General features: G+C 40.6%; 1 protein-coding gene across 2 annotated transcripts in view; it reads left to right on the top strand.

Annotated features, from left to right (window-relative positions):
* The window catches only part of jarid2b (jumonji and AT-rich interaction domain containing 2b), a 97,130-nt gene that overhangs the window by 52,068 nt on the left and 27,929 nt on the right, over nucleotides 1-17,133 (top strand). For both annotated transcript variants that reach the window (XM_026299686.2, XM_026299685.2), the window contains exon 3: nucleotides 3,945-4,071. In XM_026299686.2, the coding sequence (XP_026155471.1) occupies nucleotides 3,945-4,071 (127 nt within the window). The remainder of the gene's footprint in view (nucleotides 1-3,944; nucleotides 4,072-17,133) is intronic.

The raw sequence follows: 17,133 nt of genomic DNA, 5'->3' as shown, positions 1-17,133 counted from the left end.
GGCAGTGAGTTTTAGTATCTGTGTCTACTATGGAAAAACTTCTGGGAATGGATACTATTGGGACTTTCCCTAAAATATAACTACCCATTGTTTCTTTTTATATTACCCCACAATTTTGAGTATATACATGCACTGAGGATTTCTTGAACCAAGGCCATGAAAATGAATTGTACTGCTTTTGTATAAAAGAGAAAAAGCGAGATTAAAGTCATGTATAACATTGAATTTCAGTTGCAGGCAGCATGGTGTTCATTAATGACAGGGACGGGTTACCTCCATATACCTGCTAACCTGGAAACATGCAAGTATTTTATTGTGGCAATATTCACAACCCTCATTTGATACCCTGTCCATAAGATATGGCATTGTAACCATTTTTTATATTAAGCCTGTGTTTGTGGATGTAATTAAAAACCTGTAAGGGCATGCTCTGGTCTTTCCTATGGTATGACTACTCTGCTACAGTAGCACTTATTACTACAGCTCACCCTAATAGGCTCCTCTCAGCCCTGTGATATGCCATGTTACGCTGTGTACCTCTGCTCACTCCCTCCTGCTCTCTCGAGACTTTGAGGTGAAGCAAAGAGATGGGCTTAGTTAGGCACGCATAAATCTGATTACAACTCCCCCCCCCCAAAGGAGCAGTTATTGGGTTGGCATACTAGCATGGCCCTCTGCTCCCTCCACCAGCACCCAGAGCTTGAGTCTAAGCACCAGCCCTTGGCTCCCTGCCTGTCTGCTGCACTCGCCCATCCCCAGCTCTGTCTTCCCAAGATTCCCAGCACTGCCCCTCAGATGGGCACTCATGTGCAACCAGCATATGTCAAACAACTCTTTGGAGGAATCCGCGAGTAGATGGAGGGAGGGAGTGGAAACGCAAAGAACAGGGGGTTTGTTTGCGTTCTACAGGGACATCATGCGTCAGTCATTTTCTGAGCACAATTAAAGTTAATGAGCTATTTCACTTTTTGCTCTGGTGCAGGTTTCACTGGCAAAACCTATTGCCCGGAAGTGGCGAATTAAAGTCTTTGCACAATCTCCTCTTTAACAAATTTCTCTATTAACCATCTTTTCTTCATGGTCACATGTTAAGTTCTGGAAAATGTCCTAATCCGTGACAGTCCTCATCTGTCCTTGCCCTAATTATGGGAAAGAAATCTTTCTCAAATGCCGAGCAGTCAGATTTCCTGTTGCCATCTGAATTTTTTTCACATTATGAATTATCATTTTTTGCTTGAAAGGGGCCACTTCAAAGGATTTTTAATGTAAACTCTTGATTCATTAAAACATTTCGTGCCAAACAAGACATTGTTAGGTTGTGATTCACCTATAGACTGAGGCTCTCCAAGAGCAACAAAACACATTGCCAGCAATGCAACGGCCTTACTCATCACTCCAGTGCTTTTTTAACTTTCTGACCGCAACGATATGTCTGATGACTGTACCTCCGCTTTCAGGTACTGACCTGCCCTGTGTATGTGTGAAGAAAAACTTACAGCCAGTGTGTCTGTGCAATAATAATAAAATTGAGCTATATGTGTGTGCTCGTTCAAAGCCTAAGCACATTTATAAGTCTCAGTTGAAAACCTCTTTTACTGGCTCCACAATTGCTCATCTTCATCCTCTGTCGTACAGCGTCATTTGATCTTACTTCTCCCCTCCCTGGCTGTCTGTGTCAGATCACATAATGCCTGGGCTTGTTCGACAGTAGCGTCCTCGCTAACAGGATCTCATTCAAGTTGCCAGTTATCCTGACCCGTGCTCCACAGTTGGTATTAACTTAATTTATTTTTTTCTTTTTGACACCAGCTATAAGGGGTTTGTGGTGCACATTGAGTGACATATCCCACTAAAGCATCAGTCAGATGGAATTTCCCAGGGTTGGGAAGGTGTTGGTGAATGGATGGCTTTATGACAGTAGTATTCTTGGTTAACCAAAGAACTGGGAGCTTAAGCCTGATACATACTCCACAAGAAGCGAGACATTTGTTCGTTTTTTTGAGGTGGTGAGAACAAGAACAAAGTTCGTTGTCGCCACCTCGAGAAAACGAACAAATGTCTCGCTTCTCGCTTCAGGACATTTCATACTCCACGAGAAACTCAACTGCTGAACTCCTGGGAGGTCCCTCCCACTGCAGCTTATGTCACGCTAAGCATTGTGGGAATCTGACAGAAACTACAGAACTACAGTGGAATACAGCAGATAACATATCGGATATCGCCATGTTTTGTGACAGACACTCTCCTCCGTACACAACGTATCCTCTATCCATGAATTATTAGCCATTTGTATGTGTTCACATGCCTTACAAGATGTGTTATCTGGCAGCTGTTCCTCAAAACTATCCAGTGCTATGACAACCACCAGCGGTAAAAGCGGGAAGACAACATTTCTGCTTTCCGCATTAACCACGCCCACTTCAAATTTATGACCAATCACACAATAGCTGTTGGACACCACAAGAGAAAAAAAGTTCTGCCCACATGATGTTGATAACAAGCTGTGAAAACTCCCAAAAAAAAGCGACTAAAAAATGTCATTCTTTTCTTGCAGCCCTGGGGGAGAGAACAAATTTTCTCACTTCTCGCACAGTATGTATAGGCCTTTAATCGGTCAGTGAGTCATTTGTTTCGTGTTTTTTTTTTTTTTTTTTTTTTAAATGAATGTGAATAATTGAACAAGCTGCCACACCAAAAGTCCAGTCAGGCATGAATACTTGTCAGAACTGTTCAAAACTGGTGATGAATTACAGTCGGTGTCAAATCTTGATTGCTGCATTGCTCACTCACTGAAATCTTCAGCTCTCAGCTCTGCAAAATGATATTTTAGCTGGCAAGGGCAGCACATTTTTAAACATGTGAGTGTCCCTCTTTGTGCACGTGGGTACAGTCTCCTTGGCAGCTCCTTCATTCTGTTTTTTTTTTTTAAATATATTTTTGAAAAGCTTTGAACTTCCCCAGCTATTTACCCAAAAAGTTTGCTTGTGCATTGACTATTGTTGAATCAGACGCGCCTGTATGACACATTCCAAGAACTGCCCATGAGGAATTTAAGCCTTGTGATATCTATTTAATTTGGTTGTCTTCCTTAATTACCATTGACTTTCACTCCCGTGTTTGACCTAATTTGAATTCTCTGTCCCTGTTGTTGCTTTTGATGTAAGAATCTGTCTGGGGGCTTATTTTGTTTGTCTGAGTTGCTTGCTAAATATTTAATTAGGGCTCTGTCAATTGGGCTTACTAAGAATGTCAAGTCCAGCAATATCTGTTTATTTGTTTTCCTGCCTCAGGCTTGTTATTTTATTTTATTTATTTTTTATTCATTCTTTGACAAAGGGGACACCACATCGCGTACGTCAGTAAAGAACAGCAGATGCATTTCAGAAGGCAAAATGTGGACAGAGGAATGAATAAGTAACTTCTCACCCCCCATGTTGCTGCAATAGACGTGGCAATAAATGACGTGAATGACTGTAAGCGAGTTTGGAGTCACATTTTCAGTCACAGTCGCTGGATAGTCAACGTGTCAGTGTTTCAGCAATGACTGCAGATGTTTTCTGCTCAGGAGCTCAGTGTACAGTCTAGATGCTTGAATAATTTGTGTTTTATCTGCATTTTGTTTCCCTTTCACTTGGTCTGTCTTTTTCTATATTCTGTACTACCATAATTGTATCAAAAGAAATGTATTTACTCTGCCTTCAGCTCTCTCTACTGCATCAAATCAAATACAAAAACAAAAGGCTTTATTAAAACTGTCAGATGAAAACATTGTTTATTCCCTGAAGAATCAAGGTATATTTTAAACAATATTAAGCCCCGAGCAGTGGTTATCTTACGAAGCACCGTGCCAGATGTCTGGAAGTGGAAGGTTTTAAACACATGATCAGGAAAATATAACCTAGACAAATAAAACTCTAACTCTGTTTGGTGCTTTGTGCTTTCAGGTTCCCTAGCCAATGGGCAGCTGAATGGCTCGGGGTCAAAGGGCAGCCACAAACAAGATGGGTCCTTGCGCTCTCAGGGCCGGGATGGGAGCAGTGAGTACTGTGAGGACAGTCCGGCAAAGAAGAGGTGAGGCTCTGTGTGTGTCAATATGTGCGTAAGGTTCCTAATCCAGTTTCTCAGTCATCAGGTCGTTATGGAGTTTATTGCCCCTTGAATCTGGCATCGATGTAGAATTGTGAGCCTGTTGGTGTCTGTATGTGTGTGTTCATGCCAAAGGCTGCTGCTGATACTGGCAGTGTGAATGTGTGAGATTGAAGTGATAGAAGTGTGATGAGAAACTTTGCGCACATTGGAAACTGTAAGTTCAGCTTTGTTGTGATGAAATTCCCAAGGTCTGAGGTTTACGAAGGTGCCGTGTGATACGTTTTTACACCTACATGCTTCATTTTCTTCATTTGCTCCTCATGCTTACCATGTTTCTACTTTAACAAAATCTGCCTCCATTGTTGTGTTGTTTTATGAATTTAATGCAGGCACTTTATCGTTTTGTCTCTCTCCTGATCTTTTTTTTTTTCTTCACTAAGTTTCTTAGCAAAATGTGTGGAGAAAATCAAGTTGCCCATTAGCTCTGTAATAGAAGATGACAGTCAACAGAGAAGTGTAAATAGTAGCACCCTTTAAAGAGCGCTGGGGTCCTTCATCTTTTAATGCAAATGTCAGTTCATTCATTTATAATTAGCCACTTAAAGGCATGTTGCCCTGCTTCTCTAAATGAATTATTTAAAAACTAGAGTTGTTGCACTGTACAATAAGCTGCTAATTTACAGCTGACATAATTTTCTTCATGAATCTATTTATGCCATGATTGAATTATTGAAATGGATTTTATTCATGAAATATAGTAATTCTCAGAAAGATTGTTTAAAAAAAACAAAACAAAAATAGTGAATTGTCGAAGACAGATGTTAATAGAAAATGCTATAAAGGGGCTTTTGGAAAATGTGATGCTTTTAATGCATTCAGCATGCAGCAGGTTTTGAACTCTTTATTACCAGCGTGGCTGATGTGTGTCAAAACTTGTTTTTTTCCTCTGACCCCCCCCTCCATGTTCTTGTACACAATAATACAGAATATAGCTCACATTTACATTAACGCTTATTATTTCATGTTACCCAACTGCTTCCATTAAACCTCTTATATATTTTGTTTCTGAAGCTACCAGCTACTGTAATGTGGCAGGTGTGCTTGCGTGTGTGAGCACTGGGTGCATGGCTGCATGCTTGTGTGTTGTTTTGTACTGCCGCTGGTCTGTCTCACACACACACACACACACACACACACACTGACACACTGACAGGGCATCAAAGCATCAGTGTAAAGCTAGGGGTGGAGTCTCAGGGCCGGACAGCGGCAGATGTCCTTCTGTAATGAGTGGCCCATACAGGCTCCATTCACTGCATATCAAGCACCTGCCTAAATCCTCCTAGCTGTCATTTGATACTGTAACCTCCAAATCTGAGCTCAGTCATTATAAGCTTTCATCTACCTGGCTCTGAAACAGACGGTCACTGGACCAACTGAGAAGAAATTCAAGTTTCTCCAGAGGCTGTTTTAGAAACTCAAAGGTTTTATGTTGTAGACTTTTGAATTTCTATTAAATGTACAACACTGAGGATGAAATAAAGGGTAGTGCAAAAGAACCAAAGAAAATGTGCCTTTTCTGCAAGTAATTAAAAAAAGAAAAGAAGCTGGTAATGGTTGATCCTGAGGTCTGATAGAATAAATGAGGGTGGATTGTACAGTGAGAGATTAATTGTAGTACGGACTGACTGACTGACAACAACAAAGTTGTTGAGTTGAAACCAAGTGACCCTGGGGTGAGCAAAGCATAAATACTCTGCTCGATACCAACTGAGGAAGATGAGCACTGAAGGAATAAAGGGTGGCAAGGACACTCTCATACTTTTATTCTCTGTTGCTCTGTTGGCCTATAGTGCTGCTGTGTGTTGAGTGGAGTTCAGCTTAGTGGTTTTCATTAGTCCATCCACACACACACACACAAAACACAACACAGCAGGACTGAATGAAGAAAGGCTTTCTATCTGATGCTAATGAAACACAAGCCCAGCCAGTACTTGGCAAAGCTTCATTCCCTTTTAAAAAGCGTATTGTGTGTTTGTATGCGTGTGTGCTTTATGTGTGAAGGCTCACTCCGGTGCCCCTGGCATAGGTGCCCCACACTGTTCCCGAACAGGACTAACTGAGATGACGCCAGGAGCTTTTACACCTGGCACTGGCCAAAACAGAAAGGAGGAGCAGTGGCATAGCTGGTTCCAATTTTGAGCGAAGAAAAAGTTTCACACTGCGTTGAGAGGATGAAGGGATATAGCATAGACAGAGAGGAGGAAAACTGGGAGGAGCAGCAGAGAGAGAGAAGAAGGGAGGCAGAGACAGAAGGACAGGTGCGAGTGATTTTTGGCAGGAAGTGGCCCCCTTTAGAAGTCTTTGAGATCAACTCTGTGTTTGCCTTCCCATGCTCCTGAGATTGGTAGAGAGATTGGCAGTACATCCCACCAAACCTGCCAGCTCATTGTAGCCTTGACCATATTCTCTAAATGGGGTTACCCTGCCAAGAATAGGGCCTGTGCACACACACATTCAAACTTACAATCACAACGTAGCACAGGCTCATCTCCGCTGCCATGGTTTACTGACCTAGTTATATGTCCGCACCTCTGCTCCTCTCCCACATTTGTTTTAGGTTGATCTATAAAGGCTGTATTTACCAGTCTCAGAGGCATCAGCAGAATCCACAGAACATGCTTTTAAATTGTCTTTAACATTAAGTTTTTGTATTGGTACAGCATGTTATTTTTAGCATGTATGATTTGAGGGTTTTTTTTCAGTTTTTCTGTGTTACCCTTGAAAGGAGATCTTGAGTTTGGACATTAAACATACTGCTGTTACAGAAGCCCCTTCACTGAGTTGGCATCTTGTAAATCTTTTAAAGTCATAAATGTACCTAGTTCATCATTCACTGGTGTTCATTGGCATTTTAATTTTGTGTTACTACTCCACTGGGTATAGTCTAAACATAAGTCCGGTGTGGTTTTCTTTCTGCTGATGGAAATGGTTTTGGCTTGATTGTTTGTACGATGGAGAATGTAGGCATTGCTTTCTGGTTATTAAATTGTGTTGAACAGTATTAATCAGCTAGCCATTATATTGTACTTGATCTCATGTGATTTAAGATTTTTGGAATCTTGGATCAAACCAGAATGAGAAGAATTGGTTCAAGATGCATCTTACTACAACTTAGCTAATTAATTCATGCTTACAGTCGGTTTATATGGCATGACTGTAGTCCAACTTTGTGTAAGCTTTAAAAAATGAATGCAAATGCGAAAGTAAAGGTTGTTTGTGTGTTTGTGGGGTGGGTGGGTGGGATCAGAAGTTGAGTGCCCCTCTTAGACTTCTTAACTTAATTTCTGCATTCTTACTCTCTTTTCTGTCCCTCTTTTCATTTTTTTTCTCTCCCTCTTTACTGAACCCCACTTTTGGCTCTCTTTGAATTTGCTCTCTCTGTTGTCTCAGCCAAGACACACACTCACACTCTCAGCTGCTGCCGCTTGTTTTGTTTCGACTTAATGAATGCCAAGTGTGTACACACACACATACACTTGTCTTGTCTAGCGTAACCAATGACTCTTGTCAGTAATGCATAATCACCATTTCCATTTATGAGGGATTACGTGCATGTGCGTGCAGGCTTATACGCACACACACACACACACACACAAACTGGCGGTGTGTTAATAGAGGGCCATAATGTGTCTATTGATTTGCTTTAGATGGTATTGTGAGGGAACCTATATTCAGTGCAGCACCTAGCTCTACTGATAACACATAATGGTTAAATGAATACAAAGTGGTGTTCACATATATAAACACAAAGACATACATTTAGTGCATTAATGTGTCCTTCTATGTATTTTCCAATACAGCTGCTGCTGTGCAAGTAACACGTCCCAGGAATAGACGGAGGTGTAATGTAAAACTCGACTGTTAGTCTGCTGAGCATATAGCCAATTAGAACGACGTCTCTGGTTTTGCAGTCAAAAGCTGGCATTGTTGCCTTTTAAAAACCCCAGAGAAACTGGCAACACGGCTAACAACACGGTTTCTCACTTTGTTTCTGTTTCCCTCCTTCTCTATCACTATGTCAATGACTCACCTCAGCATGTCTCCTCTGAACGCTCCTCTCATTGTTGCTGCCATGCCGCGGCTTTATGAAAGTCTTGGGCTCAGCCGAAATGGCAGGGTGAAGGGGTATTATCCATCCACCAGAGATCATAATGTCAGTCGACGCACAAACTTGTTTCTATAATCGCTGTCAAATTCAAATGCTTGCACTGTGATTAACCATGTTACAACTGGTTTGCATGGTTCTTTTTTATGTGTATTATACAACAAAATCTAAACCTTTAAAGTACTTACTGTATGTTATTTTTGTATCTGCTGCAACTGGGACATTTTATAGCGTGTATCTTTTTTTTTTTTTTGTCTGCAAGATGACTCAGACAACTGTACTATACAGTAATATCTGAGCGCTATTAGCATGTGATTTGATGATAATCTCTCATTTCAAGATGACCCCTCTCAACCAGAAACCTGTAAGTCAGTGATGTGTGTGTTCCAGGAAAAGGCACAGAATGTTCTATTTAAAGGCAGTTGGACAGAGCTTAGGTGGTGTGTGCGTGTGTGCGTGTGTGTATATGTGTGTGTGTGTGTGTGTGTGTGTGTGTGTGTGCGTGTGCGTGCGTGCGTGCGTGCGTGTGTGAATCAAAATAATTTCAAAAGAAAAGCACGAGGTGCTCCACAGGGAGTGCGGTGACCCATTGGAAGGGTCAGTCTTATCATCTCAACTTGGGAATCTTCTGTAAATTGGTAACGCACAGATGGGAGTTAGGAGCAATCTGTGTGTGTGTGTGTTTGTGTGTTTACAGCTTAGATCACTACACTTCAAATCTGTTGGCTTGCTTGTTCAGATATCTACGGGATACCAAGAAACTTCAAACAGGAAATCTGGAAAATAACAGAAAAACCACTTAAAAAAAAAAGTCGTTTTCTATTCACTTTAAATATATTTTTATGTCTGAGTCACTGTACTAATTTGCTTCCCAAGTTTTTTGATCGAGCCGATGAGTCCGCTCATGGTTTCTGAAGGCCTACATACAGGACTGATTACTAATTAGACTAATTACCAAGCACAAATTGCATCTGTAATGTTTATTGACCCGACCTAGTGATGACCAGCTGCTCCTATGGGTGATTTAAAGTGGTCAGAGGTCACAAGGTTTGAGCTCCACACACATTGTAAATGGGGAGGATAAATAGCCCTGAGTAATGGACCTTGACTGCTAACAAAAACCTATGTTTAAGTGTGGTGTTTTATCTTTTCTTTCTGGCCATGAGGAAGACAGAAGCGGCACTAGATAAAATATTAATTTTAGCACAAATCCAAAACCACTGGCCACACTTAGGTGAAGTTGTGTTGGTGTTTTGTAGATTTTAGTGGCATTTAAGTGCATGTGTATTAGTCGTACATTAGCATTTTTAAGGTAACAAAGGGGAAGATGGATAACTTCTACCTGACGGAATATAGCTTTTAATATATTCATAGGAATACAGCTAAGCTTGATCAATTGTCAAGATGTCTTTTCTCTCCACATCTGCTTATCAGGCCATCTCAACCCCGCTCACTGCTTCATTCAAAAAAAAAAAAGCCAGCAAGAAGCCAAGGTTATATTTAAATATGCACACAGGCCCTGCTGCATCTTCTATCTCAAATGAATATCAACCTTATTGTGACTGTTTGAAGCATATAGCTGTCACTGCTGAACTGGACTTCTGAATAACACTGTCATACATTCGTTTTGTTGTGAATGCAAAGCAGTTGAGCGATTAAAATGACATGCTGATAAAATATACAGAAATGCTGTGGTATACACATCCCTATCAGGGTTACTATTTATTTTGTTAGAACAGTGAGTACTACACTGGCTTCTGTGTGCATATTCGCCCTCAGAGCATCTTTAACTCGCTGACTAATGATGCTGTTTATTTGTGCTTTAGAAGCACATGCTACGTACAGTTTGTATAAGAGGGAAGTTTATAGGGCAGCTCTTTGCATACGTGAAGGGCACAGGGTCATCGGGTCAGTTCACTGCTGTGCCATCCCTTTTCTAAATGCACAGAGGCAGAAAGGCAATAAACACACTGAGTGAAGTAAGCCTTGACTTTACGACTGTTTATACTGAACACACATCATCTATTTTTAGGATTAGGGTTGGGAAACTAGCTGTGTACAATAGAGGTTTTGCAAGTTCAAGCTGAATATGTCATTATGTACTTTTGAACCTGTGATGTTGTAAGTGTCTCTAAAGGCCAGATGATTGTTTGTATTCATTCAGGTTTAGAACTTTTTATTTGTCAAACTAAAAGGTAACAGTGGGAAGCTTGTTATACAGTACTAAAAAAGTTTGGTCTTCATGCTTGAACCATAATATTTTTGTCTTTCATGCAGATTTTTAGTACATACGATGTGCTAAAAAAAGAAATTTTGCATAGACAAAGTTTCTTTTCACTCATTTCTCTGCTGCTGGATTTGATCTGAGCAGACTGCTAGATGTCAAACACACACACACACACACACACACAAAAATAAATACAAACAGATAAGTAGGCAGACACATCAATCAAATACACATACATTTTATGTAGCTTAATCCTTGCATATAAACCCAGCTACATGTTCCACTCTTATCTGCATAAACATGTACAGTTAGGTTGCTCTAATGTGGAAAAAATGGACCCAAACACACACCCAGACAAATACACACTCTCACAGAACCAGCTGCAGTGAGGTAGTCCTTTATCAGGACCATGTGGGCCATCTGGAGCCAATTAATGCAGCCCCTACGGTACAGACTCTGGATCAGTGCTCTTCTCACACAGTAACCCTACCACTGGAGGGGGAAAAAAAGTCTGACTCGAGCCCGGCCTCATGCCAACATCTATCAAACACCGGACACACTGTGGACAAGCTCCAGACTTTGTTTGATCCAGATGTGCCATATAATGACTGAAAGATAGTAGCCAGATTGATTTTGAATGTCTGACATAGTTTGATGATTACTTAAAGTTACACTTCTTAAGATTATTGAAACACAATAAAATGATACAAATATGCAGTTATTTAAACATATGTGTTTTGCTTTTGCCTGTTTCTTGTATCTTTTGCATATTTAGTTGTTTGAATTGCTCTTTTCTGGCCTGGTGTAACTTTTTTCATTGCGTTCACTTCTAGCTCTCATTCCCATTCTAGTGAGTCAAGTGTTGTTCTGGAACAAATGCAATTAAGATAGACAATTATTTTCCAAATAATCATGCATTTTTAGTATTGTTGGTAACTGCTTGTGGTCAGAGCACTTTTAAATTCAGAGGCTGACATACTGATGCACATTGACAAAGGGACCACAAGCTCATGTTTCTCTTGCCAGCCTTCTTCAAATATCAGGTTACATTGGTACAGCAAAGGTCTGAAACCAAGCCACACAGTGACTGCCACACATAGCAGCCAAGAGGACCCAGGCATCATCTACAAGGGACACAAGTTTAAAGTGGGACCTGGGGACCACAGCCACACCTCATTCAGAGCCTTCTCACATTAAGCCACTCAGTTTTTCAGTTTGCCGTTCTAACCATTAATTCATGAAGGATTTTGAGAAACATTGGCTTAAATGTCTGTATATGCACAGAATTGAAACATGTGGCTCCACAGTGCATCAGTCCTCAGGTCTGACTGTGGAATCAGAAACAGGCTTTGTATCTGGTGTTGATTATTTGTTTCAAGCTAGACTTCACCCATTGACACAAATGCCAAATACAAATATTTTCCAGAGTTTAAGAAATTTAAACATTGATTACATGCTGTTAAGTCCCAAGTCTCAACACTGTTTGTGTCTCTTTGCTTGTCCCCTCTGCTGTTCTAAATTATCTATTGCTTTTACTTGCTCATATTGGACTCCATTCATCAATATTTAATATAGGTAAAGAATTGAAATATGGTGATATGCTGAGCCAACAGCTTATTCAATAAATCAAACATGCATGGGAGGCTGCTTTTTCAACAATCAGTCCTGCCTAATTGGCATTTAAAGTATTTTCCTTTGCATCTATTATAAGCGTTTTATGCACAAATGGGTTTATATGTAGTTTTAATAAATCAGCTGATGTCAGCTATACACACACAAATACACACATGTGCTTAGTCATCTAGTTTCCTGCAACCTGCACTGTTGCCAATGTGCTTTGGCTGACAGTAAACTTGTTTAAGGAGCCAGCTTGGGTTGGAGATTTCTATTTGTGATACACTGAGGGTTATTGAGTTACCGACTGCGTGTAAAGGAGAAATTCATTTTTTTCCCTGGTTTCCCTCCACTAACAGAGGGCAGAGATAAGGATCACTTACTGATCGACATCCTTGGAGCTTGTAGGGTGTAGGCAGTGTCTTGCTCAGTGACACTTTAGCAGGGTGATTGCTTACACCCCTCTGGCATAATTCATGATGGCCACAACGGGACATTGTGCCATTTCTGTAGTTCCTATGGAAACTGTTAAGACGGGGACTGAGGGAGAGAGCTAGATGTCATGCTGTCTTTGATTGACAGGGTCCATGTGCATGTGTGTGACCTGTTTCAACTTTGCATAGCTGCGATGCCTCAACAGTGGTCTGGCTTTGACTGAATAAAATACACTAAACTAGATGGAGCTCATCTCTCTCTTGTCTTTCTCTTCTCGTCTTCTCTTGTCCTGGTTCTCCTGTCTTTTCATCACCACCTCCTCCCCATTTATCATCTCACATATTTTATATGTTAGAAGGAAACCATTAAGAGCTCTTTATCCTCTTCCTTTTTCCTTCGTCCCTTTTGTCTTACTTTCCCAGGATTTCTGGCTGACAGGATCATCAGATTTTCTCACTCTGTCTCTCAGAGATAATCAGTGCTCTAGCAGCTATGGTGGTGTGTGTAACGTTAGAAATTAGAGCAGCCCTTAGGTAGATGGCTGAGGGGGATAGAAAGAAGGGATGGAAAGAGGAAGGGATGGATGAAAGGTGGATTAGAAAGGGATGAACTGGGACATCCTTCTGTAATCTCTGCTTTTTTTTTCTGTTATTGAATCTCAGGTTGCTCTTTTCCCTCCCCGTCTCTCTCCTTCTCTCCTCATTCTCCTTCAATCAGAGCAATTCGTCTAATTTTAACTTACGTAAGCCTCATTTTCCTTCTGCCGCACCGTACAAGTAACGATTCTATAGTACAGCACACTTGGGAACATAGTGTACCCTGGCTACTACACACTCATGCAGGCAGATGGAGGGCTAAATAGAGTCTCGGGTTAACACTCAGTCCTTAGCATGGTGGCAGTCATCTCGTTATAAATTGGTCCTATGCTGATTTCTGAGCATGTAACTGGTCCATGGCATTGATCTGTATGTGTGTGTTTGCATGCATTTCACCAATACTTAAACGTCTTTCATACATGTTCGATTTTCGCATTATAACTAAAGCTATGTGCCTCAGTATTGCCATAATTACAAAACTTTGAGGACAATCCACAGGAAACTAAATTTGTTAAATATGTGTTATTATGATGGTTTTTCATGCTCTAATTTCCTGACCCTTAACAATGATTAATCATGATAATAACAGTAGTTCTGTTTTGCAGCCTTAGTACTGTTTGCAAAAAAGAACACAGTCTGTCCAGCTTTAAAATAATTACCTGTTAGTGAAGTTGCAGTAGCTTTCATATTGTCAGCTGCTATGTTTTTACCTATCTGTTCCCCTGCCTAACCCTGCATTCTCACATAATCAGTGAAGCATAGCTGTTTCTATTACATTTTACCTGCTATGTCTCTGCTGTTGGCATAGCATTAAAAGGGGAAGTAGACGACAGCTGATAATGCATAAACTAGAGTTCACAAGAGCCACAGAGAATTTAGTTAATTGCTGAGAAGGTAGCTGTAACTAGAATGTGCTAGACTTTGGGAAAGGCCCTCAGCATATCTGCCATTGTAGTTAATAGGTAACAGATAAAAGAGGATCATCCCAAGAAAAGAGTCTCTGGTTGACTGTCTAGACAGGATGGAGCAAGCACTTTGCATTATTAGCTCATCTGTCTCTGGCCCCAATCTTTTCCACAGTTGCTTGGGTTGTCATATTTCCTGTTTCTGTTGTTTTTTTTTTTTTTATGTATGTCAGTTATTTCCCTTCTCAGTCTCTCTTTAAGCAGTTAATCATCTAAAGCCATAGCAGTGAAACTATCCAGTGTTTAGTTGTCCAAAGAGTCTTTTATGGAAAGCTCAGTATCTCCACTGATTACTATTTGGAAAGATTTCACCATAGCTTAGTCTGTATCAATCAATGCTCTGCAGATCATTGAATTTACTGATGGGGCAGGTTTGGGTGCACATTTGCATTAAAAACAGCTGCACACCCATGTATACATGTGCACATCTGGGCTCAGTGGGGTTTGGACTCTGTTACCTCTGGGTAACAAGTCCAGTATTTAGTTTTTTAGAAAAAAATACTTATGAAAGTCCACAGTGTCTGTCTGTGTGTAAGATAGTCTCTATATTTGCATGTGACTAAAAGGATGTAGTGGCATGTTTGTGGTTAGTTACTACACTATGATTGCATGACTTCTGTGTATACTGTGGGCTTTACCTTCTCTCTTTTTCCTTCCCCTCACCCTCACTTACCTTCCTGCACACTATGCTGCATCTTTGCCAGTCTTACATTCACACGTCTTCCTGCTCCCCACTCCCCTTGCACGTCACCCTCCCACTGGCCCCCTCTCCCCTCTGTTCATCACCTCACCTCATTTTTTTCTATGGAGTGCATGCAGAGAAGGTAAATGTGTCGTGAGGATTTTTTAAATTTTTTTATTTTTATTTTTTTACATCTGTCTCCTAAGGGACAGATGTCTCCACAACAAAAACCCATCAGCTGGGGTATGAAACAACGAGGATGTGCGCTACCTCTTACACTTCGCCCATCCTTTGCACTTGTGTCTGTCTGTTTATCACATTTATGTACCTAGCTTTGAATGTGTTTTGGATTTTATTGGTTCATTCATTGCATTTCCTTAGTTTTTGATCATTTTTCTGATCTTTTCTTTGTGATCTTTATCCTTCTCCATATGCTCCTCTGTCTTTGTTGTGTCCATTCCCATTCTTTATCCCTTCTTCTGTGTTTAATTTCCAACTCTATATTACTATGTATTGAACTGGCAACCAGAATAACTCATCTGTCACTTATTCTTTTTATTTCTTTCTTTCCTTCTTTGGTCGTATTTTATCTCTTTAGTTTATCTGCTTTTCTTTATCTACTTATTTTCTGAGTAAATCACATCCTTGTGTGAAGTGACATTTGTGCCCCCTGTTTTTTTTTTTTTTTTTTTCCTGTTGAATTGTCATGGTCTTTGTTCTCTAATACCCAGGGACAAGAGTACAACCCGCATATATGATCTTTTAACTAAATGTTGAAATAGGAGAGTTTTCTAATATCTTGTATTAGTGGTAAAACTCTTTTGCTTTGGCATTTGTTTGTCTTTTCTGTGTGCAGAGAGAAATTGCTGTAAATGACGATAATGATGGAACTTGTGAAAATTTAGTATTGGCATGTACGAAATCAAAGCCTATTTGATTTGCGTAAAAGCAAATCATTATTGTGAACTATTCAATTCCAGATTATAAAATGCCATGCTGATCGCAGTCATGAGCTTTGGTTTGTGAAGTATCGTGCTGTAAACAAACGGGGCCTGTGCAAACAGTTGTTTGTCCAGTTTTCTCACACTTTGTGGCCAAATGCAGCATTTTGGCTATGTGTGTGCAATCATCTCTCAATTTCTCACATATTGAGCTTACAGCCATGTCGCAGCAGGAAATTGACACATTTTGACACCGTACTGTTCTAACTGAAGCGTAATCGGAGCTCACCACCTTTCAGTGGCTGTGCCAAATGCATTGTGGGTGTCCTCCAGACATGATCCTATCATCCCTTACTTCAGTCTGGTCCATGACAAATTGACAAATAATACCAGGATATCACATTTCTTCTATCACTGCTCCTCATCGTTATAAAGAAGCTCATGCTCACACATACAGAATAACACATGTGCACCGCTATCTCTGTGAGGGCACTATTTTCTAAATGCCCAAAATTCCCTAGACCCATTACTCTAAACTTTAGCATCACAACTACACAACCCCAACCCTGACCAAAATTAAATTTTAATTGTAACCCTCAAATCAAGTGTAACCCTCAAAAACACCCAAACTGGTCCTGACAATGTATACCCATTCAAATACGCACACACATGCACTCACACTCACTCTCAGCGGCACTAATCATCTAAGGCCACGCTATCTAACTTGCTAGTTCATATGGCTCCTGACAGTCTAGGACTCTTACGGTTTGGGTATGTCTGAGCGTGTGCCGACATGGTGTGTGTGTGTGTGTGTGTGCGTGTATGCATCTGTGTTGTGTATGAGGAAGGCAGTGTGACAAATAAGCCCATCGCCTTCTCACAGACATCCACTTCTTTAATATTCTCCTCTTTCCCTCGCCTCCCTTGACACACACTGTGAAATAAAGAGAGAAAAGAGACAAGCGAGGAGAAAAATGAGAGAGACATCTCGAAAGCTTTGTGCACCACAGAGGAATGCAAGCACAACATAGAGGAAAAAAGAGAAATGGGAAAATAAAATGGTGGAAAGTGAGAAAGTGACAGAAGTAAAACAAAAAAATGAAAAAAGATAGGCTGATAAAGGAACTTAAGTTGTTCTTTGGCACGGTGTAGTTGTTTTGGCAGACGGTTCCTCTGTATCTGGCTATTATCAGCTGCCATTGACAGCCCTGGTTCTGCTGAATAGATGGTTTAATTATCTTTCACTATTTCCCTGCAAAATAAGAACCATCACTGGTGTGTATATGTGTATCGGTGACTTTTACATTTACACGCAAACACGGTACATGCAAGTGATTATAATGGGCTCCCACCCATTCATAGAACAAATGTTTAGTGAACCCTTCCTTAGTGTAGGATAACGTAGCAGCTTTCCAGTCT

This window comes from Mastacembelus armatus, chromosome 11 (genome assembly GCF_900324485.2).
Source record: "Mastacembelus armatus chromosome 11, fMasArm1.2, whole genome shotgun sequence".
Classification (NCBI taxonomy): Eukaryota; Metazoa; Chordata; class Actinopteri; order Synbranchiformes; family Mastacembelidae; genus Mastacembelus; species Mastacembelus armatus.
Note: the sequence above shows the minus strand (reverse complement) of the source record. Positions and strands in the feature narration are given on the sequence as shown.